Genomic DNA, 25,986 nt, shown 5'->3' on the forward strand with positions numbered 1-25,986 from the left:
AAGATCACTAAATGCATCAAAACGTGAATAGCGAGCGCAAGCAGCCGCTCACACACTCTAAATGTGCTCTTGGGATGAATTTTCACGCAACTTACTCCTGGCAATAGCGCTATTTTCTAAGCACAAAATGCACTCTTGCATCCACAATGGACACATAAGAGTGCATTTGGACAGGAATAGCGACCGGCCACTCGTGCTCGTTGAACGCGCTCTCACAGTTGGATTTATTTTCCTCAAATTACTCTTAATTGCGGAACCATGAGAAATTGCATTTTAATCAGTAATTCTGTGTCAAAGAGTAATGTGGAATTACCAAAATTTCTGCAATTACTCCGGTGTTATTAAAATTCCACCTGAGCCTAATTAACTCATCAATTTTTTTTAGAAATTCCGAACAAGCTTTTGGAATACACCGTATATTAATATTCTATAAAATAAAATAAATTATATAGAGGTAATGGGCCCCTCCACAGAAAATAAAACATCACGAATGAGGTTTAGGAACCTGGAAACATTGATTTTTTGCCGATGTACTTAGAATTAAGATCTAGCTGCTCTGATGAGCCATTGGGAGCTGTTTTGGAACCAATGAGAAGCCTGTGCCTGCTTACTTTCAATGACGATTTTCACAAATCCTTTGAAAGGCTATTTCCTTTTTTTGTGCTTTCTAGAAATGCGACAATTTGATTTTGAAGGACGAAAACACAGAAATATCACTCGCCACGTGTGTGGGTTGAGGGAGGATAGACAATGAAGAGAATGTTCTCTTGTGCTTTTTTAAACATGATAACCTGCCAACGCCAAGTTTATTCTCACATTTGCTCGGGGGTAGCTGGGGTTATTCCTCCGCATGGTGCAGTGACTGCCTCCGTGCGTGCGAGCCGTGATGTGGGTGTGCACTTGAGAGATGTCGAGCAGGAGGCAATGTTCTTCCCATGAAAGGAGGGATCACAGATGGCGCCACACATGCAAATGGAAGAAATGGGAAGTCGATTGACACATCTGTGTTCGTCAGGAATAAAGGTTCTTAATGCAAATGAGAAAGAAATGAAAAGCGAGGGTAACAATTTCATAGAGAAACCATGACCCGCAGGAGGCTGCCACGCCAGCCAGCTTGTCTCTTCAGATGCAATCTCCATTCTTTCTTTCTTTTTCTTTCTTTCTTTCTCTTTCTTTCTTTCTTTCTTTCTTTCTTTCTTTCTTTCTTTCTTTCTTTCTTTCGTTCTTCTTTCTTTCTTTTTTATGTCTTTATCTTTACTTCCTTTGTTCTTTCTTTCATCTTTCTTTATTTTACTTTCTTTCTTTCTTTATTTTACTCCCTTACTTCCTTTCTTTCTTCCTTTCTTCTTTCTTTCTTTTACTTCCTTTCTTCTTTCTTTCTTTCTTTTACTCCCTTACTTCCTCTCTTTCTTTTTTACTTCCTTCCATCTTTATTTCTTTTTTCTTTCACTCCTTTTCTTTCTTTCATTCTTTTCCCCCCTTCCTTTCTTCCTTTCTATTTTTACTCTCTTTCTTTCTTTCTTTCATTTTTCTTTTTCTTTCCTCCCTTCCTTTCTTTCTTTTCTTAACCCCTTCCTTTCTTTCTTTCCTTACTCTCTTTCTTTCTTTCTTTCTTTCTTTCTTTCTTTCTTTCTTTCTTTCTTTCTTTCTTTCTTTCTTTCTTTCTTTCTTTCTTTCTTTCTTTCCTTCTTTCTTTCTTTCTTTCTTTCTTTCTTTCTTTCTTTCTTTCTTTCTTTCTTTCTTTCTTTCTTTCTTTCTTTCCTTCCCTTCCTTCTTTCCATTCTTTCCTTCTTTCTCACTACTACACCAAAGAAGGATCTTGACACTAATATCAAATGACGTGCTAAAAGAGATGTAGAGACCGTAGACCTGAACCCTGAGCACACTGCAGACTTTAACTGTGACCCCCCAAGTTTCCATAACTGAACGCAGCACATGCTGGTAGCTGTTGTCAAGTATTGTGACTTCACTCACACCAGTGTACAACCGAGCTGTTTGTCACCGTCCCCGCTGCTAATTTCGCTCTCCGCCCTAGGCCTCCCAGACCCATGGAAAGGGGGGGAGAGGATGGCACTGACTGCCACTCCTACCACCACTGCCTGGGCTCTAAGGTCTGGCGGGAAGCGCTCGAGAGACAGTTTCTTCCCTGAAGCCACATTGTGCTATCTCTGCCTCTCCCAGGTGTCTCAAGACCCAGAGGATGAGAAGGTGAGGATGCAGGAATGAGGCACCTCTTCTCACACTCTTCCTCCTCACCCCAGGCCTTAAGAGACAAAATGACAGCCACTTGCTGCATGCCACGTCCCGTGGCTATTCTAACTGTGTTCAGGGACGAAGAGCGCGAGCCCATAAAGAGGCGAACACGAAGCACGTGGCCACCATGTTTCATAAACGCGTCAAGAGGAAGGAGGCGCCAAGTTGGCCAGAAGAATTTAGATGAATACTAGAGACATGATCTTGTATGCACACTCAATACAAACCTTTCTTGTCACTCCTCAACATATTTTCTGCGTGCTCTGAGCAGGAGGGAATATCTGCTGTGTGGGGAGGGGTATGGTGGAGTGGAAAAGGCAGGTTGTTTGCCCCACCTGTGCTCTGGGGCTCCCCCTATGCCAGGAGCATCCTTGTGTTACTGCAGGGTTGAGACAGGAGGCAGGTAAGGCTCCTCCTGCCCGCAGACCTTGCACCACTCACAGCAGTGGTTTTACTGTGAAACTGGGCCCAGTGCGTCCAGGTCTGGAAGTCCAATGTCCGCAGATTGTGGACCCAGGATTGCCAGGTGCTGAATTAAAATACCTGGACATTTTAGACCCTAAAGGAATGGTCTGCTTGGAATTACGAGTGGCGGAATCCTATTCGAAAGTATGATTGCAGGTGGAATAACTCCATTTATAATGTGGGTCTTAGTAGGGTTATCATGCGTTACAGTAATGTGTACGTCCAGCCAGTAGCCAAGTTCCAAAACAACAGCTGAACAAAGTAAAACAAATTTAGGAACATTTTAAGGTCCCCTTCTGTTGCTGATCTTCAAACCCTACTCTGTGTTTCTGATAGTGACGTCTTAAGTGTCTTTCCAAATATTTCCACAAATAATCCAGTCACTCATGGGTGCTTTGCTTCTTGTTCTCCTAGTAGTTTATTTTTACTCACAGTCAACCAGTCGGCTTTGCTATATCTCCATTGCTCTGCATGAAGAATGCAAATGGACACACTCTGCTGGTCTGCGCATGTGCAAGCACAAAGTCTCGGACACACTGCTGTGTAAGGGTGTTCTAGTGGCTGGACTCATCCTCTCATCCAGGCCCTCATGACCCAAGAGAGCAGCTGTCTCGTGGCGCCCTCTGACCCTCTTTTTTCACTCTACAAATATTTTGCAAATTTTTTAGATTGCTGTATGAGTCCCCCATTCATTTTTGTCTCCGATTGGTTCACGTCAATTGTATATTTGCATCATAATTCCAAGCCAGAAAATTGTTCTATCTCAGTTTGCATTTTGAGGGGCTTTTTATGCTCGAGTAGCATCGAGAGGCAACCTATTGGAGTTGTGGTGGAAGGTTTGGAGGAAAACTGTGGTTTATCACAACACAAAAACCTTATAAAAGCCTTGTATTAATCTTTGAGGCAAATAACGATGCATTGTGTTGTCTGTGTTGTGAGGTAGATGGCTGCTAACTGAACTTTCTTTCCTCTGGGTTCTGATGGCTGCTAACTGAACTTTCTTCCCTCTGGGTTCTGATGGCTGCTAACTGAACTTTCTTCCCTCTGGGTTCTGATGGCTGCTAACTGAACTTTCTTCCCTCTGGGTTCTGATGGCTGCTAACTGAACTTTCTTCCCTCTGGGTTCTGATGGCTGCTAACTGAACTTTCTTCCCTCTGGGTTCTGATGGCTGCTAACTGAACTTTCTTCCCTCTGGGTTCTGATGGCTGCTAACTGAACTTTCTTCCCTCTGGGTTCTGATGACTGCTAACTGAACTTTCTTCCCTCTGGGTTCTGATGGCTGCTAACTGAACTTTCTTCCCTCTGGGTTCTGATGGCTGCTAACTGAACTTTCTTCCCTCTGGGTTCTGATGGCTGCTAACTGAACTTTCTTCCCTCTGGGTTCTGATGGCTGCTAACTGAACTTTCTTCCCTCTGGGTTCTGATTGCTGCTAACTGAACTTTCTTCCCTCTGGGTTCTGATAGCTGCTAACTGAACTTTCTTCCCTCTGGGCTCTGAAGGTTACTAACTGAACGTTGGGCTCTGAAGGGTGCTAAGGGAACTTTCTTCCCGCTTTGATCTGATACCTGCCAAGTTAATCGTCTTCTGTCTGATGGCTACTAATTGAAGCATGTTCCCTCTGCGTCTCTTTCAGGTGGGCGATCAGATGATACTGCTGCAGAACTGCTGGAGTGAGCTGCTGGTTTTCGATCACATTTACCGCCAGATTCAACATGGGAAGGAGAACAGCATACTCCTCGTCACTGGCCAAGAGGTAACAGAGGTCTCTTTGTGGTGGCACTTCACACAGCAGAAGTGCTTGCACGAGTCTGACAAAACACACCTGTTGCTCTCTTAAGTACATGTCACCATTCTCATCCACACATTTTCAAACCTGGGGCCTTAGTAGGACGAAAATTGTTTGCATATCCATTGCTCGTACTTTGTGGCTCTATTTTGTGGGAACTGCTTCATAGCTATTGAGTGACATACTATTGGGACCATTGGTGCATGAAAACAAAGATTATGACTCAGATTAGACAAAAGGCAGAGATTAATTGCAAAGACCGCCTCGCTTGGTAGTATACTCCGGCAGACAAAGATGCAGAAACTCACACAGACCTAAGCAAGTATACTTGCCACAAGGACCTTAATCAGCTTTGCTAAAAAATTGTTACTAGAGTTTTCAAAGTTGATCTTTGCTTGTATCCACCAATAGTCACAAGGCGTAGATGCATCCATGTACAACAGTCAGGAATGGTGAATGCCCAATCGCACTTACTCTAATACACGTGTGCACAGTGAGGCGTTCAGGGGCACTAGCAGGTGCTGTTACCCACACTGACAGATCAATGGCCACACATAAGGGTCTGTTATTGAACCTCAACACCAGTCCCATTGCACATTTTGTGCAAGGTCCTAAATGGTGGCCCAGTAGTGAACTGGTGTCCTCAACCATGTAACAGTCTCTTTGGTTAGTGTGAAGAGTGCAACAACCCAACACTTCAGCTTAGGACCACTGTCCGTTACCCTCAAAATATGAGCATTAAACACACTGCACTACCTCCCTGACCATTTATAGAATGATGCACCTCTACCCACCCCCCCCCCCCCCCCGGGTCCAGAATAATTCACCCATGGGTTTAACATTCCATGACGTTAACCAATGGCATCGCTCAATGAGAGCATTATGTACGAATGCTTGGCATAACCTACAGTCATTTTTCCACAAGCTGTGCTAAGGGGTATTTCTCTATGGGGTCTGGCTCTGCTTGTGTTAACCACTCTCTGACGGTTACCTGGGCACTTGATATGTCCAACAGAAGGTTATTTACTGACACTTCACCACCGACCGCAGCTATTAGCCCCCTCCGCATTATTGATCAAACGTTTATCAAGGTCCATGTAAATGAACCAGAGAGGTCTACTTGCATAGGTGGTCGTGGCATAGCCCTTGAGTTGACAAGTGGATTATCTCATGGAGGACTGACGTTTCATGCCGGGAGAGCAAGAAGCTGTCTTAACTTAACATTACCTCCCTCAATTCCGGCAGAAAGGTGGTTATAGAGCCTCTGCTTCGTTGAAGGGGGCTTTATGGTCTTCTACCCTTGCAGGTGGTGGTGCTCACACAACTTTAAATGTGTGACCTACGACTGACCGACCAATCATGGCTTGCAGATTCTTCTTCATCAAAGCGAGGTTCATGGTCTGTTATCCACCTAGGTTGTTGCAACATAAAACACATGATCAAGAACTGAACAGTCCTGACATGAAGGCTGCTCCCCAAGTCTGCTGGAAACATAACTTTAGATCATCTTATTCCAAAATTATGAGAGGAAAAGAGCTCCCATTACATTGAGGGGTCCCTTTGACTCTCCCTCTTATTTCCTTATATTATTTATAGGTATTCTTCGACTTTGTGCATTCTCTAAACATTGAAAACAATCTCTAGAGGGCACAAAACGATAACAGTTTTTTTTTTCGTTTAGTTTCACATAGTTTCTCTCTCTTAAACCCCAAACATAATATTTATATAATATAATTTTCTCATTCCAACTTACTTCCGGTCATTTTAGGGCAGAAGAGGAGTGGGGTACAGTTTCTTATACCTTTGCTTACTTGTTGGCTGGTAATATGTCGGGGTTTCACTCGCTACGATGACGTGACGGTCGCCACCGCTGGATCGGCGGTGGCGAATGTCATGACATCATAATGAGCCCTTAAGTTCTGAGAAGACCTCATTGAGCAGTACAGGAGTTGGTGTGCCTTCTTGGAGTCCAATTAAATATTATTCTTTAAATTGTTGATAAATATTCATAGGTGTCATCCTCAAATTCAGGGTGGTTCACAAACATGTATAGGTCAATTGTGGCCCTGAATATATAGGCCTAACGAACAATGTCCTAATATTTGTAATTAAATGCTATGAGTGGGCCAAAAGACCCTTGAGAACTGTGCAAAGACTTGCCTCCTCAGCCCCCACCCCTTTGCCAGCATAGGTCGTGCTTCTCACATCATGTGTGACATCTTTAAAATGGACAGAGAACAAATCTTGAGCAGTACAAAAGAAGTTTCCTTATTTATGTGTCTATCACTGTAGATATAGCTGGGCTATCATCAGTACTGAAGAGATAGTCTTTTTATTGTGTCTACATTGCTACAGACCTGTCTTTTTCATTGCCTAAATTGTCCTTCCATGGTTTTTATGGCATTAAAGGAACAGGAAAAATACTATTGTAGTTCACTCTGTGATAGTGCTGTTGATGCCAGGGATGATCTTTAAACTCACCTTTATTAATTCATGCAGAGGCAGACTGATAGATTTTTCTATCACATAAACACTTCTGATTTCTACAATACAGGTAAATTAAAACAAATATCCAGACTTTTCTACTGTACGCAGCAGAGAGGCAGGTCTGTTTCTGGTGCCAGGTCTTTCCATGGTGTTATGATGGACTGAGCTATGATGCTAAGTGACCCGATGAGTAGCTTGTGAGCTACTGGTAGCTCTCATAAGCTAAGTAGGTTCCTGATTGCAGCTCAGCCTACTGAATTAGAAGCTTTTACTTGGTTGATTATATATAATGTTACCAAAATTAACAAGCTTGTCTTCAAGAACAAATGGTGTCTTTTCGGAATTCTTATGCTGAGAAAAAAGGTTGATTGCCAAAATATATTTAAGGCTGATATTTGGGCGATAAATCATGCAGCTTTTGGAAGACTTCTTCCTAACATTATGACCTTGGTGTGACCTCGGTGTGGGAGCATTGTAGATATGACTGTTGTGTATTCCCCATATAGAGGGATTCCAAATTAATCAAGCCTTTTTGACATTAATGTTGTCAACTAAGGGTGGGTGAAGAATTCCGCTCCACCGACAGAGTTCATGGAGTTCCTCAAAACTCTGCGAAGTGACGCGAAGCAGAGTTTTTTTCTCTCTCGTGACTTGCCAACGTGAAGTTGGTGAGTGTTCACAAGAAAACAATCACACGCTAGATCTCCTCCCAGCAAGATTTCTCAACGTGGGCGGTCGCGGCAGATCACAACTGTTCACGTTGAGGAGGCTGACGCTGGAGTAGAAAGCAGCAGTGCACTGCGGCGCGGCCCAGAGTGCTGCTCGCACTGATTATTCAGTACAGGGCAAACTCCCGCCCCTTAAAATCAGTGCGAGCAGCGCGACTTAATAGACTCTTCCGCTAGCGGAACTCCACGGAGCACGGCAGAGTTTTTGTAGCACTTCGTGGAGTTACACAGACTAGAACTCCGCAAACTCCGCCCAGGCTTACCTGCAACCATTCCTGATCCACTCAGGTGATCACTGCTGGCAATCTGGCATCTCGTGGCCACTAATGGAATGATTGTCATTCAACATAAGTAGCTCTTACTACAGAAACGATTGGAGACCCCTTCTCTCCCCAAACATCAAACGTCATCTTTGTTTTCGTCACAATTTCTTTACCTCCAAGACTTGACTCTTTAGCAGTATTTCCGAGGTAAGCATTCCCTGCAGAAGGCGCACCCTTAAGTTAAAGCTCTGTGTTTGAAAAACAGAACATCCCCGCTCTTTAGACTGCACTTAGGTTAGCTCTGAAGGCTCATCACCGCCTGCTTCACAGAGAGGCAAATCAGACGGAGCAGTGGCCTCAGGTTTTGTTCTGTCGAGAGTACTTCACACAGGATGGCCCCACTCACAGCAGCAACAGGCACTTCTGAAGACAAGACACAGGAGTTGGAATCTAGCTCCAACATCTTCACAGGAGGTTAAGTGCCTGCTGGGAACAGCTAAGTTGTACTTAGAAAGTACAACAAAGAAATCGATAAATGCCGCACAATGCGTCATTCGTCGTTTAAGTCGCAATTAACAGTATTCTGTATCAAGGAATGACGCGTATCACCCTGTTGTCAAGAAAACCACAACTATGTGCATGTTTTCTATGTTTGTAAATGTGGTATACAGAGAGCACGATGGAGAGTTGTTCCCAGTGCATACTTTAATAGAGCCTGTTAGTCTAAGAAAACTGACAACTGATTTGATATTTGACCCTCCACTTTTTTTCTTTTTTTTTATTCTTTTGCTTTTATATATTGTACTGGTTTGCTTTTACATTTCTTCTGTATCATTCTTTATTCCTTTTTCACCAGTTATTCCTTGTGTTTCGTTTTTCTTTCTTCTTGCTATAAATTCTTGTTTAGCTTAAGTTGTCTAGCTTTCATCCATACTTTTTTCTGTCAGTTCACTTTCCTATCTTCCACGATTCCTTCATATATGCTTTTCATAGCATTCTTCATAACTTTTCTTCTTTTTTTCATGTATCTTCTTGTTTTTCATTTGTCTTTCTTGCTGCCATTCCCTCCTTCATATTTCATTGTCACTTTGGTATTGCTTCTAGTTTCCTAATTGTCATAAATCTGTTGTAGGTCCTTCCCTTTCTCCCTGCTCCAGCCCCTACATCATGCCCTCCCTCCTATGATTCCTTCTTTCATTCCCTACTACTTTAATTCCTCCCCTTTGTCTCTGTATCTACCCCTTCCCTACTTTTCTGTTTTCTTCCTTTCTTCCCTACTATACTTCTTTTTCCTCTGTTACCGCATTTTCTCTCCCTCACTCATCTCTCCACGCATCCATCCTTTTGCCACTTCCTCTTTTCATCCTTCCTCCTTACTTTCCCTCCTCTCTGCATCCCTTTCTTCTTCATTTCATCCCTGTCCAGCCTCCCTTCGATCCTTCTGGCCTTCCTTTCACCTCGATGTTCTTTCCTTCCTGCCTCACTCCCACCTTCCCTTTCTTACCTCACAGTCACTCCGTCTTCCCTCCAACTTTCCTCCTTTTTCTCTTCCCTTCTCTCCATTGATTCCTTCTTCATTCCTCGTCTCTTTCACTTCTGCCCACCTTCCTTCGTTTACTCCCTTTACTGCTTCCTTTTTTTCCTCTTACCTTCCAACTGCCCTCTCAACCTCATACCAATGTTTTCCTTTTCAACTCCATACTTCTTTTTAGTCATTTATTTTTGGCGACTTTCTGTGCACCGAAATCCATAAAATGAGAGAAACAAATACCTTCTTTTGTAAAGGGTTGGAGTATCATTTACAAACACAGGGGAAGGCTAGATTTTCAGACAGGTGCGCACTGCACGAAGCAGACCCTCCATAGTCTTTATCCTTTTAAGGTAACATTTCATATGAATAAATGCATGTTTTGGTGGGCTGATCAGCGACTTTCCCAATTCTTCTAAAATTGACATTTCCCACAGGAATCCACTCGCTAATCTTCTAATTGTGCCAGAATCACATTTGTGTTTTTGTATTTTGCAGCTTCTGGGGCTAGTTAGCGTTGGCCCATTATGCTGCCATCCCTGTGCAAAGACAGTTTTGTACTAGGATCACATTTATAAGTGATGTGATGTTTACCATGACCAGTTTTACTGGACACAATAAAGTTTGCATCCTCCACTAAATTTCTGCAGGACAAACCTGCCAAAATTTAACAGGGGAAAAAGGCCAAATATTTACTGAGACATGCGGATTTTGGTGGGTTAACCCCAAAATTTGCAAGTTATTCCACAAAAGTAAAAAAAGGCGCAATATATCGTAACGATAAATGTCAAACTTGGGGGTGTCGGGTCTTGTAGGGTGCCGTAAATGCGGGCTGTCCCTTCAGGACACCTGAAATTATGCCGTTTGTGTTGGATGTTTGCTCACTGGCATGTCTTCACCATATACATTTTCTAATATTACCTCAATCGTGTTCCTTTAGGCGCATGTGATTGCATGGAAGGGGACAGGGTGATATGGGCTTTAAGTGGGGGTTGTACGTAGGGCTCTTGGATTTCCCTTTTAGCACCTTGGTGCCTGGGACTGTAAGCTTCGGAGAGGCCATTGATGGAGGCCTTAGGACTAATACACGCGATACAGATGCTTGCGTGCACCAGCGACCTCCGGCAGAACCTAGCAAAGAGTTCATGTGGTGTAAAAACTGGTGATGGGGTCCCCAGGGACTTCTGAGACTTGAGGTGCGGGGTCGTTCATCCCCTTTTATTTTAAATTTGTCGTAGGGAATGGGGTTTCTTGGGGTCTCCTATAGGCTTAATGGGGGCATGGACCCACTCCCCTAAAGTTGTGTTTGCACCTTCCTCCCTCCTCCGGGCCCCGGCCCACACTAGGGATGTATTATTTTTTTTGTAGCACGAGCACTGATTTTAGAATGCTGCAGCTGATTCTCGGATCCACCGTAAATTCTCAGTAAAATTATAAAAAAATGTTTGGGCGCCAGGGAGGGGTCCTTATGAGCCCTCCCACACCAGTTCTAGGGGGTCAGTCTATCCCCACCGAGCCCCATTACACTTTTTAAAACTTTTTTCTAGGACTGGGCGACTAACTCTTGAGTCTTAAAATGGCAGTCATCACATTGTTTTTGATGTGGAGGTAGCCAATCAGATCTCAGCTTGAGATCTGTCTGGTCTGCGGAACCTGCGCGACATGATATATAAATTTTGTTTTAGCATTTAGTGCTCACAAATTACTAACCAGATTTACATCAAATTATAAAAGCACACTTTCTGGAGCAAGTTTCAGCTTTCTGTCAAATTTGGTGTAAATCTGTTCAGCCTTTTGGGATGCAGCTGAATCTACAGTTCCTAATGAAATATTTGTGTGGAAAGCCTGCTTTTGGAGCCCCCATCTTCTTGGTCCTGGCTGACAGATCACTCTGAAACGTGCCAGTTTGTAGCTGAGGTGAAAGAACATTTATTTGGGAAGTTTTGTGAAGATTCATCAAATGGCGCCAATGTTATTGGAAAAAGAATACATGCTTTTCCTATGAAAACACAATCGAATATATAACCAGTGGTTACTGCCAGTGGGGGCACATTGGTCACAATGTGGAAACTGGAGTTTTGATATCCATACTAATATTATAAAGAGAGAGCCCAAACCTTTGAGGCGGGTAATCTCAGTAACCACAGCACCAATAACAACACCCAATACAGCGTTGGAAAGGGCAGTTGCAGCAGAAGGACATAGGCTATGCAGACGGCCACCATATGCATTTAAAAGGTAAAAGAACTGTGCCAGCAAAGTAGTCCCTTGTGGGCGTGTCTGCGTTCTGCTGTGGGCGTGTGCCAGGGGCATGACTCAAACTGCTATGGGCCTGTGCTGGGGCGTGACAAACGCTGGGGGCGTGTTGTACGTTCCACCCTTCATTCCACGTGAGTCGTACATACAGGCACCAATTATGCAATTGCGCTGCATCAAGGGGCACGCTGGGGGCGTGACACGCTGGGGCGAGACACGCTGGGGCCGTGACAAACGCTGTGGGCATGATTATGGGGTGCAGGGGTATTTAAAGGGACCAGGGTGGGATTCGTTTTTAGGGTGTAAAAGGTAATAAAATAAAATAATAAATAAATAAAAATAATATCAATAATGCAATTTAAAAGAATACATTTTTTAATTAAATTAAAAAATGTGTATATATATATATATATATATATATATATATATATATATATATATATATATATATATATACACATATATACAAACATATATTTAATTTTTTATTCATGCACTTTTACAATGTATATGACTTTACCTCACATGCATTTGCATTATAATGGCATGCGTGATAAAGTCATATGCGATGTAAAAGTTTTAGAAATGATGGCGTTGCGGAGTAATAGTCCTGCGTTATAAACATTGCGGAGTGTTCTTATTTTTTTATGACCCACACCGACGCTCTTTGGCAAACCTAGCCCTGAACCCTAAAAATACCCCTGTACCCCAAAACCCAAACCTAGCCCTGAACCCTAAAATACCTTGTACCTCAAAACCCAAACCTAGCCCTGAACCCTAAAAATACCCCTGTACCCCAAAAACCAAACCTATCCCTGAACCCTAAAATACCCCTGTATCCCAAAACCCAAACCTACCCCTGAACCCTAAAAAAACCTGTACCCCAAAACCCAAACCTATCCCTGAGCTCTAAAATACCCCTGTACACCAAAACCCAAACCAACTCCTGAACCCTAACAATACCCCTGTACCTCAAAACCCAAACATATCCCTGAACACTAAAAATATCCCTGTACCCCAAAATCCAAACCTAGCCCTGAACCCTAAAAATACCCCTGTACCCCAAAACCCATACCTATCCCTAAACCCTAATAAAAAAAACCTCTACCCCGTAAACCAAAACTATATCTGAACCCTTAAAATACCCAAACACCCCAAAACATATACCTCAGTACCCCAAAACATATACCCCTATACCCATACTTACCTTATCCAAACATTAAAAAAAACATGCTTTTACCATTCATACATTTACAACGAATTTCGTTGTAAATGTATGTGTGGTAAAGGCATATAAATTGTAATGCCATGCATTATAATGGCATTGCGGAGTCATGGTAATGAAATGTATGTGGAGTGATGGTATGCGCAAAGAAAGTTGCGGAATAATGGATGTTTAACGCGGGAAACAATCATTCAAGACTCACACAATTCTAATTGTTAGACGGTCGCCGATGGCCCTATAGCGGGGGCACACGTGAATGAGTGTGTCACATTACACACATTCTATTTCATACCCGGACAACGTCGGGACGGGCTGCTAGTAATATATAAGTATTAAAGTGAGGACACTTCTAATCCCTTTCCATAAACACCAATCAGTACCAATCAGTTTGGGTTGCTCAAACCCACTGATCATACTCTAAATGTCCATGACCTTCGAGTACCAACATGCGTACCTCGATTAGTTGTTTTAAGCTTGAAGAACAAATCAGACACAAATCTGTAACTATATGAACATTCAAAGTAGGGATACTAGGAGCACATAGACTTTAATCTTCCCCTTGAAAGTCAGAAGAGGTTGAGAACCTTTGCCCTCAACGAAGACAAGTCAAGGCAGTTTATGATTCCCAACTTTGCTGGCCCCAGAAGCTGATCCTTTCCATCCATAGGATGTCCTGCTCATTAAAGGTAAAACTTCCTGCCGCAGAAAATGGAAATCTGAAGACCAACAGGGTGGGTGCATGGACTAGAAAGAGCTTTACGTTCTGGGCATAGGACCTTGCAAGGGTCTTACAGAAAGGCAATCGGCTGGACTTTTACAGCATACATCAATAAGAAGTATACAGGTTCCATTGGGGTACAGCAGCCATAAGGCACCCGTTCTCCTGCTGTGCCTTTTGGCCAGGAGAGGCAGTGGTAAGAGTTTCATGATTCCCAAAATATGTGCTACAAACCCCTTTTTCAAATTTAGCCAAATATATTCTTATGAAGTTTATTAATTTAAACAGATGTTCTCACTTTTTTGGAACAGCACTTGTGAAGACTTCATGAAATCTCCTGACTTGGCCCTTTCTCTTTGAAGAATATTTGTATAGGATGACACTCTGGATACAATAAGGCTCTTTACAAAGTTCAGATTTGATCAGCTGCAGGTAGCAACAGTGGTGGGAGCACAGGCTCAAAACCTGGCAAAGAGCTTCTATTGAGAGGATCTCATAGAGTCAACTATGAACTTTTTCAGTTTGTCCTCTTTGTAGTCCCTTACGGAGAACGAAGCTGTAGCCAGTCTAAATGGAGAAGGCGGTAACGGTATCTATAGAGAAAATAAGGCAACAAGTTGCATGGGTGAACATGAGAGTTCTTCAGGGTTGTTCAGATTTTGCATAGGTCATTGTAACAGGTGATGTATGCAGGACACAAAACCAGTAAGCTGATAAGTATTGAGAAAGATAGAAACCTATTGGATAATGTTCCAAGCCTATGAAGAATATTGATAAAATGAGTATGGAACTACCGAGGTTTGTCCTGTAAGCATGTTTTATTTCTATAACAATGGACTTCTTGATATATTTTTAAATGTTATTTTTATTTATTATAAAATATCTTTGTGGGAGAACATATCTGCAATAACACTGATGAGGTACCTCCAATTTCTTCTGAAACTATGTATTCTGATTGAGCTTGTCTGTAATTCTCAATGCTGGAGAGAGAGAAAACAAGATATTTGTAGCTTCTCTGTTGGAGGATGAAAGTGTCTGAAATAGTTTAGCTCTACATAATACCGAACAAAAAATTCAGGAAAAAGTTTTATTATGGTTTGTGAATAGCAACCAGCATATTTTGCCCCAAGTTCTTAAGACATTTGTTGTCGGTGACTCATGGTTTTTGCCATGGAAGTATTATAACTTTGCACATAAATTCGCAAGTTTCACAGTCTCTTTCTAAAAACTACAAACACTACATTGTTGGATTGGATAACTGTATTTGTCTTCCTTGTAGATTGACATATCTACGATTGCTGCCCAGGCTGGGCCATCGCTGAACAATCTGGTATTGAAATCACAGGAGCTGGTTATCCAGTTGCATTCTTTACAAGTTGACCGGCAGGAATTTGTCTGTCTGAAGTTCCTCATTCTCTTCAGTGTGGGTAAGTACTTTAATCTGTTCTATGGCTCTGGTGTTAGGTTAGTATGCACTATGTTCTGCTCAAAATGAATGAATCGTGTTGTTCAACTCCAGCTGAGAATCATCTCTCTGATTATAGGCAAGAAGGTGTTAGTTGGTATTCCGTTGCATTGAGAGAGACCCTTTCTTTTTCTAAATCTTTTATATCTGGCTTGACTGCACAGTTGACTGCCAGACCTGTTGTTACCAATTAAATTAAATATTCATAGATTTGGCTTTCACTCCTTCTACAAGATTGTTACTCTTTTTTTCTATGCTATTAGCTGTTTGGTGTATCATTCCACCTCCGGTGAAGTGCCTGCATTCAGATGCATATTGGACTATCTTACCTGTGAAAAATGCACTCAGGTCAGCAGACATTCAAAGATTTATCTCATACCTTCATTACATACAGAATACAAACTTGTTTTGTTTTCTTTTTTCACCAAAGCGGCTTTAAAATGTTGTACCCCATTCTCAAAATGGAGGCAAGATGTATTGGCTTTGCCAATACTTGATACTTTTGCTTATATAAGCACTAAACAACAGTAAAAAAAAAGATGTTGCATACAATAATTACAAAGTTAATTACCAACGTGAGGAATTGGGTTACAGGATGAGGGGGGGGTGAACCCCTTCTCATGCAGCAACGACAATCCTTGTCAGGGTGAAGTCACAAGCAAACCCCAAATTCATCTGCGCTAAACCCCTTGTAGCTTGCTACAGAGCAGTCAGGCTTAACTCAGAGGCAATGAGTGAAATATCTATGCAGCACTTCAAAAAGTAATTAAATGGAAACACAACACAAGAAAAATCCCACCCAAATTTAGAAAAATAGAGTACATTTATAATGAATAAATCAAGATCAAAAGAGCAAACATCCAGTCAGAATCGTAGATATGCAGTTTTAAAGATTTTTATTTAATATAGCACCAAAAACCACAGAACGCTAACTGTGGATATTTGGACAGGTTAGACCAGGATAAAGTCAAAGATTCAGGCTGACTGCGATGGAGCACGGGCGCGACTACAGGGATCCAGTTGGGCTCGCTGAACAAGACTACCTTAAATCCCGGTTGCAAAGAGATGCAGAGTCCTGCGTCGAGTAGGCGATGAGAGGTCCTGGCCAGAGATGCATCGTGCAGTGCCAGATCAGAGGACCTGCAGGGCTGCAATGCAAGGTTTTGCATCTCCGTTGAGGAGGCTGTTGATGAGGGAGCTTGCAATGCTAAGTCCTGCGTCTGAATATGTATCACATCAGCTGGGTCCAAAGAAGATGCGGGGATTGTGACGGAGTGTCTCATATTGCAATCGAATGCTCCTGTTGTTGAGAGGCTTGCGATGCGAGGGCCTGCGTCTGATATGCATGGCACAGCGGCAGTTCCAATGAGACTGTGATGACGATGCAAAGTTCTTGTGCAGGGAAAGTCCAAGCAGCAGAGGAGATGCATCGGTTCTGCTGGATCTACAGATGAGCTGGCAGAGCACCTTCCGGATCACTTGGCAGGCTAGGATTCACAGATGGCAGAGTCTGGCTGCTGGTTCCAAATGTGTTGAAAACTTCTTTCCCTGAGGCTGTAGCCAGGCGGCTAGCCAAATAGCCTTTGGAGTCACCCTGGTGGTCCTGGGTTAAACAGATACAGGCCCAGTTCTTCTCACCCAGGCAGAGGGCAGAAGGACAGTACAGAAGCACAGCAGTGCTTCAAAGCAGCAGTTCAGTAGAGTGGTAGTCCTTTCAGCTGCATAGCAATTCTTATTTCTGGCAGAATCCACGGGTCCAGAAGTCTTTTGAAGAGTTGGGGTTTTAGGTCCAGCATTAATCCCTGGTGGCATTTTGATTTGGAGGAAGCTTCTAGAGGTTACCACCCCCCTAAGGTGTCATTGCCCCAGCTTGTCTAGGTTAAAAAAAAAGACTAGTAACAAACCCTTTGTGAGAGTGATCTGGCTTTGTGATGTGCAAATATGATAGATGATGATCCAGGCATTGATAACATCCCATCTTGACTATGCCAATGCCCTTTACCTTGGTAACACAGCAGGCCTTTGTCATAAACTTCAGACGGTCCAAAACGCCGCCACCCGGCTGGTGGAGAGAATCCCTGCTAGACATCATATTTCTCCACACCTTCGTAAACTGCACTGGCTACCCATTGCTAAAAGATGCGTTTTCAAAGCCATGACGCTGGCCTTCTGAGCGTCAAAAGGCAATGGGTCGGCCCATTTGAAAAACACCTTGCGACCGTATGTCAACTCCAGGACATTACGCTCCAATTCCCTACTTTTCCTGGAAACTCCATGATTTAAACGATCTCGTGCAGGTGGAAAAACCTTTGAGGTCTGTGCCACTCAGCGTTGGAACAAGCTCCCGCTAGCCTTACGCACCTGCCAAACAGAATCAGCATTCCGTAAATCCCTGAAGACCCATCTTTTCTCCTCTTAAACTGGCTTTCTGATCCTATGCCCTCTGTTTCCAGAGTTCTCAGCGCCGGGACGCCCCGTTGGGGCAGCTGTGCGCTTTACAAAATACACAAATAAATAAATAAAATGACAGCTCCTCCACAACGTTACAACGGAGCGGCTAATACTGCCAACACCTACCTTCAGTTTGTCTCACTGTCTGGGAGCAATACATGAAGACCAACTGCCAGCTTCACCTAGTCATGTGGCCCATGATCATGCTGCCGGCACTAAATGGTTAGGACAAGAAAATGCCAACTTTCTAAAAGTAAACCACATAACAAAAGGCTGACAAGGAGATCATTCAAACCCTAACTCATGAAATATAAATGTAATTGATCAACAATATATGCATAGAGATATCTCTTAGTACTGAGCATCACAGTGTTAAAGAAAATAATTCAACACTCAGGTGCACACAAGAAAATAAACTTTTTTACTTAAAAGGAGAAACAAATGACACATACAAAAATGAGGTGTTACGATGTTCGTATGTCCCATTATGACATCATTCCTGACACTATGGGGAATATGGCGGCCTGCTAGCACATTCGGCCTGGAGCACCGGCACTCGGGCACAAACAACAGATGATATGGCGCAGCACACGGCATATAACAACTAGAAATCTCTTGGAATCAGAGACCTCCATTTATGGTCCCCACATTTGATGCCTCGAGCGACGCGGATGCCTCCGGAGATTCTGCTTCGTTGTTTCCAGCAGCTCTGCACGGTGTGGGTTCTCCTCTACTCCGTGTGGCCGGGCACCTACGGAGGGTTCATTGGGTGGCGGCTCGTGTGGGTTTCCGGGTCATGGCTGCCATGGGAGGGAACATTGGCGTAGGGCTCCAGAGGCAGTAGCCAGGAGGCAAGGAGGGGACATGGGAGACTTTAAGGTTAAAGTGCCCCTTCAACAGTGGAAAGACACATTCTGCTAGATGGCCTGACTCTATCCTGCAGCAGTATTCTGAAGGGGTGGAAACGTCTCATAAAGGTGATTGATGACAGGGGGAAGAAAGAGATAATTATTTATCTTCCAGGAACAACCGCACTGTAGACGCTGTTAAAGCAGTACATCACAGGTACTCCTTAAGAAATGCAGAGTTTGGGCACTCTGTAGCTCAGGGGGTGGGAGAGCACAATAAAGATAGAGGTTCTAATACAATAGTTGTCCCCCTCCCCTGGATGTGCAAACCAAGACCATCACACAATCAAATCAGGGATATTTGTACAACGCGCGTATCACTCAAAAGTCTCATGGCGCTTGCAGACTGGTCTGGGAGATTGCTTGATTAGTTGTCAAATAGCCGTGTTTTTAGCTTCTTGCAGAAGCTGTTGTGATCAGTGATTGTGCTCAGATTTCTAGGAAGTTTGTTCCAAAAATTGGGGGCAAGAAAGGAGAAAGATCTTCCTCCACTTCTGATGGCGTGAATTCTGATAGGTGTAAGTAATGATTTGTTACTAGATCTAAGTGGCCTACCGGGCTAGTGCCATCATAGTTTGTAGGACAAATAAGCCGGTTCGATACTGTACATGATCAGGTAAAGTTGAGAGACAGGGGAAGTTGTTGACAAATAATAAAATCCCAGGGGGCAAAACTAGAGTTACGCCATGCCTATGGTCTTACTTTAAAATAAAGGAAATAGAGCCCTAAGATAACATGCCTTCCCCAAATGCTAAAATAGCTAAGGAGAACATGGCCGCAACAAGGTCTCCAGAGACCCAGTATATACAGTTGGACGCAGTGACTGATCTCCCCACCTCCAATAGATTTTCTGCACTATCCAAAGATAATTTAGATGGGAACAGTCACAATTGCACACCTATATGGAAGACATAACTACTATCAACAATTCTGCAGGTATCACAGAGGATCCAGACATGAGCCTCACTTTCTAGGGAGATTAAAGAAAAATTTGCAATCTCTGAAAACAACCAAGCGAAAATCCAGGAGTCTTGCGTGAACCTTGATGCTAAAATGGCAGATATCACAGCAAGGTTAGGATGTATGACGTTACAACGCATGCTTTTACCAGTCCCCGTGGACACTAGGGAAGGTGTTGGATAGTAAATTAAACGTATTCCCTATCCTAGAGCGCCCCCCAGCGCAATGCATTGTAATGGTTTGCGTTGTAAAAGTTGTGTCGCAAAGGCACTGCGTTGTAAAAGTTGCGTTGTAAAGGATGTTTCCCCAAGGTTAACAACGATGGAGACTGTGATTGGGATATTGATGGAAGAGTTAAAGTCTAATCAGAGAGACATTCAATCCCTAATAACTTGTGAAAGAGAGATCAGGGAAACACTAGAGTCATTAGAAAATAATTCCAGAAGGAATAATTTAAGGCTGCTAAATGTTCTAGAGGGCATGGAAGGAGGAGACCTGAAAAGCTTTGAAATAAGCTTTCTTAAAGAGTCAATGCCCGAAATCCAGTTGTGGGACCTAGATCAGATATTCAAAGGGTTCATAGGGACCCGTTCAGGAGAAACTCAAAAAGAGACAAACCAAGGAAAATTCTTCTAAACTTTTGTACTTACGTTATCAAAGAGGCAATTCTTTCAGCTGCGCTCAAAGTGAAACATTTCCAAAAAGATGACTGGTTTTATACCATCAGATCAGTTATGGCGAAGATCACACAAAACCGTCAGTGGGAGCTGGGGAAGTATATTCAAACTTTGAAACCATTTTGGGCCAATGCACAGTTGAAGTTTCCTGGGACTCTAAGGGACATATGGAGCAATAGAATGTACAACATAAGGGAGGTCTCCAAAGTCGAGGGCTTAATTAGCCAGATCAATGTGCAAAAGAACACATAAGAAGATAGGTAGGAGAGTTTGAGTGTTAGGGGTAATATGTTCTACCCCGTTTAGATAATGGGAGGGTTCCCTAGGGTAGGTTGGGGTGGACCGAGGTAAGTAGGGCTACGCACACATATTTGTAATTATGGGGACTATAAAGGGAGCATTAAGGAAAAAACAACAAAAAATGGTCCTCATATATGACATTAGTCAGTACACTAAAGGGAGGTGACCAGAGGGTGGAAGAGAAATAAGGAATGCATAACCAGCAGGAAATCAGTGTATTATCTCGGAATGCAAATGGCCTTATGGTGCATAGAGGAAGGAGGAAGATTTTGGAATTAATTAAACTTTCTGAAAATGATATAATAATATTACAGAAAACACACCTTTGCTGCGAGGAATGGTATGAGATTCTTAAAACAAATAGATGGATAGTGCACCTGGTAAGTACTAACCAATCATGCAATGTAAAAGGAGTAGCCATATTATTTAAAAAATCGGCATGTGCTAAGATAGAGAGCTCCATTGTAGCTACAGGGGGCAGATGGATAGTAACCAATATCAAAATAGACAAGTCAGGATACACATTGGTAGGCTATTATGGTCTCAACGTAGACGATCCTTCTCCTCTTGGAGAATTATATAGACACTTACTTGATTCTCAGTATAACATTATTATCTCGGGGGGGGGGGGTTCAATATATTGTTGAATCCCGCTCTTGAAAAGTCTTCACTAAGACGCACAGTAAATGCCCTCAAAATGAGGTAGGTCGTACAGCAGATTATTAGGAATCTTGACCTAATGTATATTTGGAGATTTAAAGCAGGTTCTAGAAAAGAGTTTGCTCATCAGAATAAAAAATATTCACACGCCTCCGGAACACCATTCAGATCATGCAGCAGTAAAATTAGTAGTCTCTGTGGAGAGCCATCAAACTGAGTTTAGGTGGACTTTAGACAGAAGGCTTTTAGGATTTCAAGATGTGGTAGATGCGTTAAAAAAGGACACAAGTTACAGAGTGGTTAGAAAAATAAGGGACAAAGGAATTAACCCCTTGCCTGCTCATGACGAGCTCAGCTCGTCATGAGCTACAGTGCTCCGGTGCTCATGACAAGCTGAGCTCGTCATGGCCTTTAGAACGCTCGCACGCTGGGCTAATTCCCCTGCTGTGCTGAGCGTTCTAAAGAAACGGGTGCGGCCAAGACGAGCTCAGCTCGTCATGAGCAAAGGAGCACTGTAGCTCATGACGAGCTGAGATCGTCATGAGCACGGGAGGCTGCGCGCGCCCCCGTCCCCCCAGCACAGCAGGGGAATGTGCCAAGCAGGGAAGGGGTTAAGGGAATGTAAGTCTAGAATTGACAAGGCACAGAAAAACCTCACTGAATGTCACAATGTCACTTTAAGGCCTAAGCTCCACTGCAAGTTGAATGAAGCCTGGGAACACCTAGTTGAGTTTTTAGAAAAAAGGGTTCAAGAGAGGTGGGATGCCAGTAAACTGGCCCATTATGAATATGGGGAAGGGTTTGGGAAACTACTAGCCTGGAAGAGAAGGCAAGAGCTGCTCCGAAATGAGATTAAGGAGGTGCAGATTGGCCCTACCCAAGAACGCTGCCTGTGCGATCACAGTAGCGGGATGGCATTCAGAGACTTTTTTCAAGACTTATATACTGAGGATACTAAATCTAACCAGACAGAAGTGAAGGAATGGTTGCAACAGAACTCTCTCCTTAGGTTGGCTATTAATCAACAATCATTCCTCAATCAAGAAATCTCTGCTGTAGAGATAGGGAAATCAATCGCCTATTTAAAAAGAGGGAAAGCGGCAGGAGCGGATGGCATCCCGAATGAGCTGTATACGGTTCTAAAGGAAGTGCTTGTCCCGCACCTAACCAATTTACTGAATAGCATTTATATTAACCATGCACCTCCTCCAACTTCGTGGAAAGAGGCAGTTTTAACACGAAGTTTAAAACCCACTAAGGACCCACAGAAATGTGAATCTTACAGGCCAATTTCCTTGCTGAATAGTGACTACAAAATATTCACAGAAATGCTTGCCAAAAGGTTAGATAGTGTGTTAACGAACATTCTACATGAAAATCAAAAGGGTTTAATGAAACATAGGCAGCTCCATGACTTAACGCACAATTTAATTAGTACAATGGATATTGCTATTACAACTACGTCTCCCTTAACCGTTATAGTGGTTGACGCCGCTAAAGCATTCGACAGTCAGCTGGCCCTATTTGTATGAAGTTATTGAACAAAATGGGATAGGTAACAACTTCCTTAAGGCTATATATCGATATATAATGCACCAACAGCAAGGGTAGTGATGAACGGTTCTCTCTTATCTAAAATTACTATAGGCCGGGTGCTGGACAAGGATGCCCATTGTTGCCTCTCCTCTTTAACTTACACATAGAACCCCTGGCAAGAAGAATCAGGTCAGAACAGAAAATTCTCCTTTTTAAATATCTGGACTGGATTAAAAAAGAAGCGCTATATGCTGATGACCTCTTAATCTATACACATTATTGGGAAGTATCCGTACCACTCATAATGGCACTAACAGAGGCCGTTGGGAAAGTCTCTCGATATTTAGTAAACAAAGATTAAAAGGAGACCATGACTTGGTATGCTCCAATTGACTCCACACTAGAAAAGCTGGAGATTAGATATCTTAGGTCAAGAATAGTTAAAGACCTGGACAAGATGGCTTTTATGAACTTCAGCAGGATCTATTTGGAGACTAAGAAATTATTGAAGTCATGGATGTATTTGCCTCTATGGATTTTGGGGACAGGAACATAGGGGGTCATTAATCGGATGCGCCCGTCACAGTGGCGGGCGCATCCTGTATTTTTAACATTGCGGCTGGCGGTTCTGAATGCACCGCCCGCCGCAATGTCAAAAATACATGTTGTGCATTTAAAAGCACAACGTGACAGGCACCGCGCGGTGCCTGCCACGTAGTCCTTTGAAATGCAGGTGCACCCCCCACCCTCCCCAGAGTCCTTGGGGGCCCGCAACAAGCCCCCAAAGTAGACTCCACATGCCTTTCCGTGACAGCATTGCCGCCACAGAAAGGCATTGGAAAATGCCCATTGTAATATGGCTGGCGGTGTCTGATAGACACCGCCACCATATAAACCCTTTTCCTCCTTGGTCGCAAGGCGACCGGGGCAGAAAAGTGGCGGACAGTCTTTCGGTCCGCCGCGGACCCCCCAGCCATACTAATATGGCGGGGGTCATTTAGGCTAGGATGGTGGGCGGATCGCTACCGCCGGCCTGGCGGGGGCGATTCGCCCGCCATCCTAATGAGCCCCTTAGTTAAGATGATGATTCTCCCCAAGTACAGCTTTATATTCAATGCTCTACCAACACATTTTAAAAACCGAGTGGTTTAGGAAGCTACAAGGTGACCTGAGTAGTTTCAGCTGGAAGAATAAAACTGTACGGATAGGTTGGGAAAATTTCTGTAAAAAGAAAATAGATGGAGGGATAGCACTCCCGTATTTCCAACTATACCATTGGGCCTTCTTTATGAAGAATGTTAGACACCTTTTAATGGACAACAAGCAAAGAATTTCTCTTCGCCTAAGAGTTTTGAAAAACAACCTGCGTGAAGAAGGATATTTTTTCTTATTTAAATTTGGCCACCCTAAAGTTTTTTAAGAAGATTAAATTCAAGATTTTACTAGCAGCATGCAGACTATGGGTTCAAGTTAAACGCATTCTTGGAATCCCGTACTATAGCACCTCACTGTGACAGAACTAACACTCTTTACTGACACACTTCTTACAGCAAGCGCCGGGACGCCCCTTGGCTGGGGCAGCTGTGCGCGGTACAAGTTCATTTAACATTAACATTAACATTAACATATGGAACTCACTGTAGACCCGTCGATGCCTTTTAGATGCCCTAGCCGTGCCTTTATCAACAGCAGTTCTGACAAAATTGGGTCCGCTTTTCGCTCAAGGCTCTCCTGTATCATAGGGCACTTTATCAGCAAGCACCAACTTTACTGTATCAAGGTTTAAATACCACTAGTTAGCAAACTGGTGCTAAAACCATCTTCAGATCAGGCTCAAAATAGAGTGGAAGGAAGAGATAATGAGGGACCAGAGATATGTGAAGTGCCGATATGGTACTGGATGTTCGTGGAAGTGGAGGATGGTCCTCCTACTTTACTTTGCCAGAGGAGATTTGGAAGATGGACTTGCCGGAAATAGACATTCAAAATCTGTGGCAAGTATCTTTGGCTACACTTAGGGTTACGGTGAGATCTGCACCTCTGAGGATAAACCATCTGTTTACTTTATACAGAGCAAACTGGTCCCCCAAGAAGCTGTCAAAGATGGGTGGAAGCAAGAAGAGATTATGCCCTAAGTGTATGCTAGAGAATGCAGATGACATCCATCTACTGTGCCAGTGTCCAGTAATTCAATTCTTTTGGCATGACGTGGGTACATTTTTGATGAGATTGTTTGGGGACAATTTAGAGGTTCGCCTTGAATTGGTCATTTTCAGGATTCTAGCTGGTGGTGGGTACTATCACTAATTGAGGAAAGTTCAGGCTCAACTTCTTTTTATTTTTATAATAATTGCATGTAGGGAAATTTGCACAAAATGGGTCTCTAACAATGCACTATCTATACTCAAGTTGGTGTCTTATACTAGACATATTTGCAGTAATGAGACTAAGCTATCATCAATACCGCTTCATCCCAGGTCACTCCCAGCTTAGATATTGGGCCTAAGTTGTATCTGAGAACTAAAAAAACTTTTTTTTAAATTAGGGCAGTACACAAATTTCAGCATCAACAGCCTAATGACCCACAATTGTCAAATTAAGTCCATAGACAGTGCCAAAGTACTGTTGATCCACTCTTTTGAGAAGATAGCTTGACTAGGACCAAATCCATTGATAACAAGATTATTTGTGTGTTGACAAAAGCCAAACTGGTTTCAAAGTAGCAAGCAGTGGACAGACGTCGCAGTTTCGGTCTCTTGTATAAATAATATGCAAAACCATCCTCAGGACAATGCTTAGAAACAAAATACCCCATAGAGTTCACAATGTTGCATCATCGATCTTCGAAACTTGCAGTAAAATGCACATTGTATTGTATTGTAATTGTATTGTAATTGCATTTATATAGCGCTTACTACCCCTGACGAGGCATCGTAATTACAATGGAATTGAATTTGAATTTGAGCTGATTGAAATACTTGGTATTGCAGCATGAAAAGTTATGAGTTTACATTGAATAGCGTTCTGATCAATTAGAATACAAAAAGCGGTCCTGTGGCTCTGTTCCGGAGTTCCAATATACATGGCCACGGACCAATGGGACTGCGTTTTATGTTCTAATAGGTGTGGCAGCTAAAGCCTCTGCCAATGCTTGTTAACTACATGTTCTCCCACCACATGTATATGGGTTCCTAAAATCTTTAATGATACCATTATCAACCCAATTATTTTCACATATTTAATTTTGGTTCTTCCTTCCTGATGTCTACATCTGTAATTATAGTTAATTTCTGTCTCTGTCTTCTTATACAATTAATT

The 25,986-nt window shown here is 42.9% G+C and overlaps 1 protein-coding gene across 1 annotated transcript in view; it reads left to right on the top strand.

Moving 5' to 3' along the window:
* LOC147710266 (steroidogenic factor 1-like) overlaps nt 1-25,986 on the top strand; it is a 438,859-nt gene that overhangs the window by 339,919 nt on the left and 72,954 nt on the right. The window contains exons 5-6 of the mRNA XM_086919966.1: nt 4,354-4,473; nt 14,991-15,138. Of these exons, the coding sequence (XP_086776092.1) occupies nt 4,354-4,473; nt 14,991-15,138 (268 nt within the window). The remainder of the gene's footprint in view (nt 1-4,353; nt 4,474-14,990; nt 15,139-25,986) is intronic.

The sequence above is a fragment of the Lissotriton vulgaris genome, chromosome 5, assembly GCF_964263255.1.
Source record: "Lissotriton vulgaris chromosome 5, aLisVul1.2, whole genome shotgun sequence".
Taxonomy (NCBI): Eukaryota; Metazoa; Chordata; class Amphibia; order Caudata; family Salamandridae; genus Lissotriton; species Lissotriton vulgaris.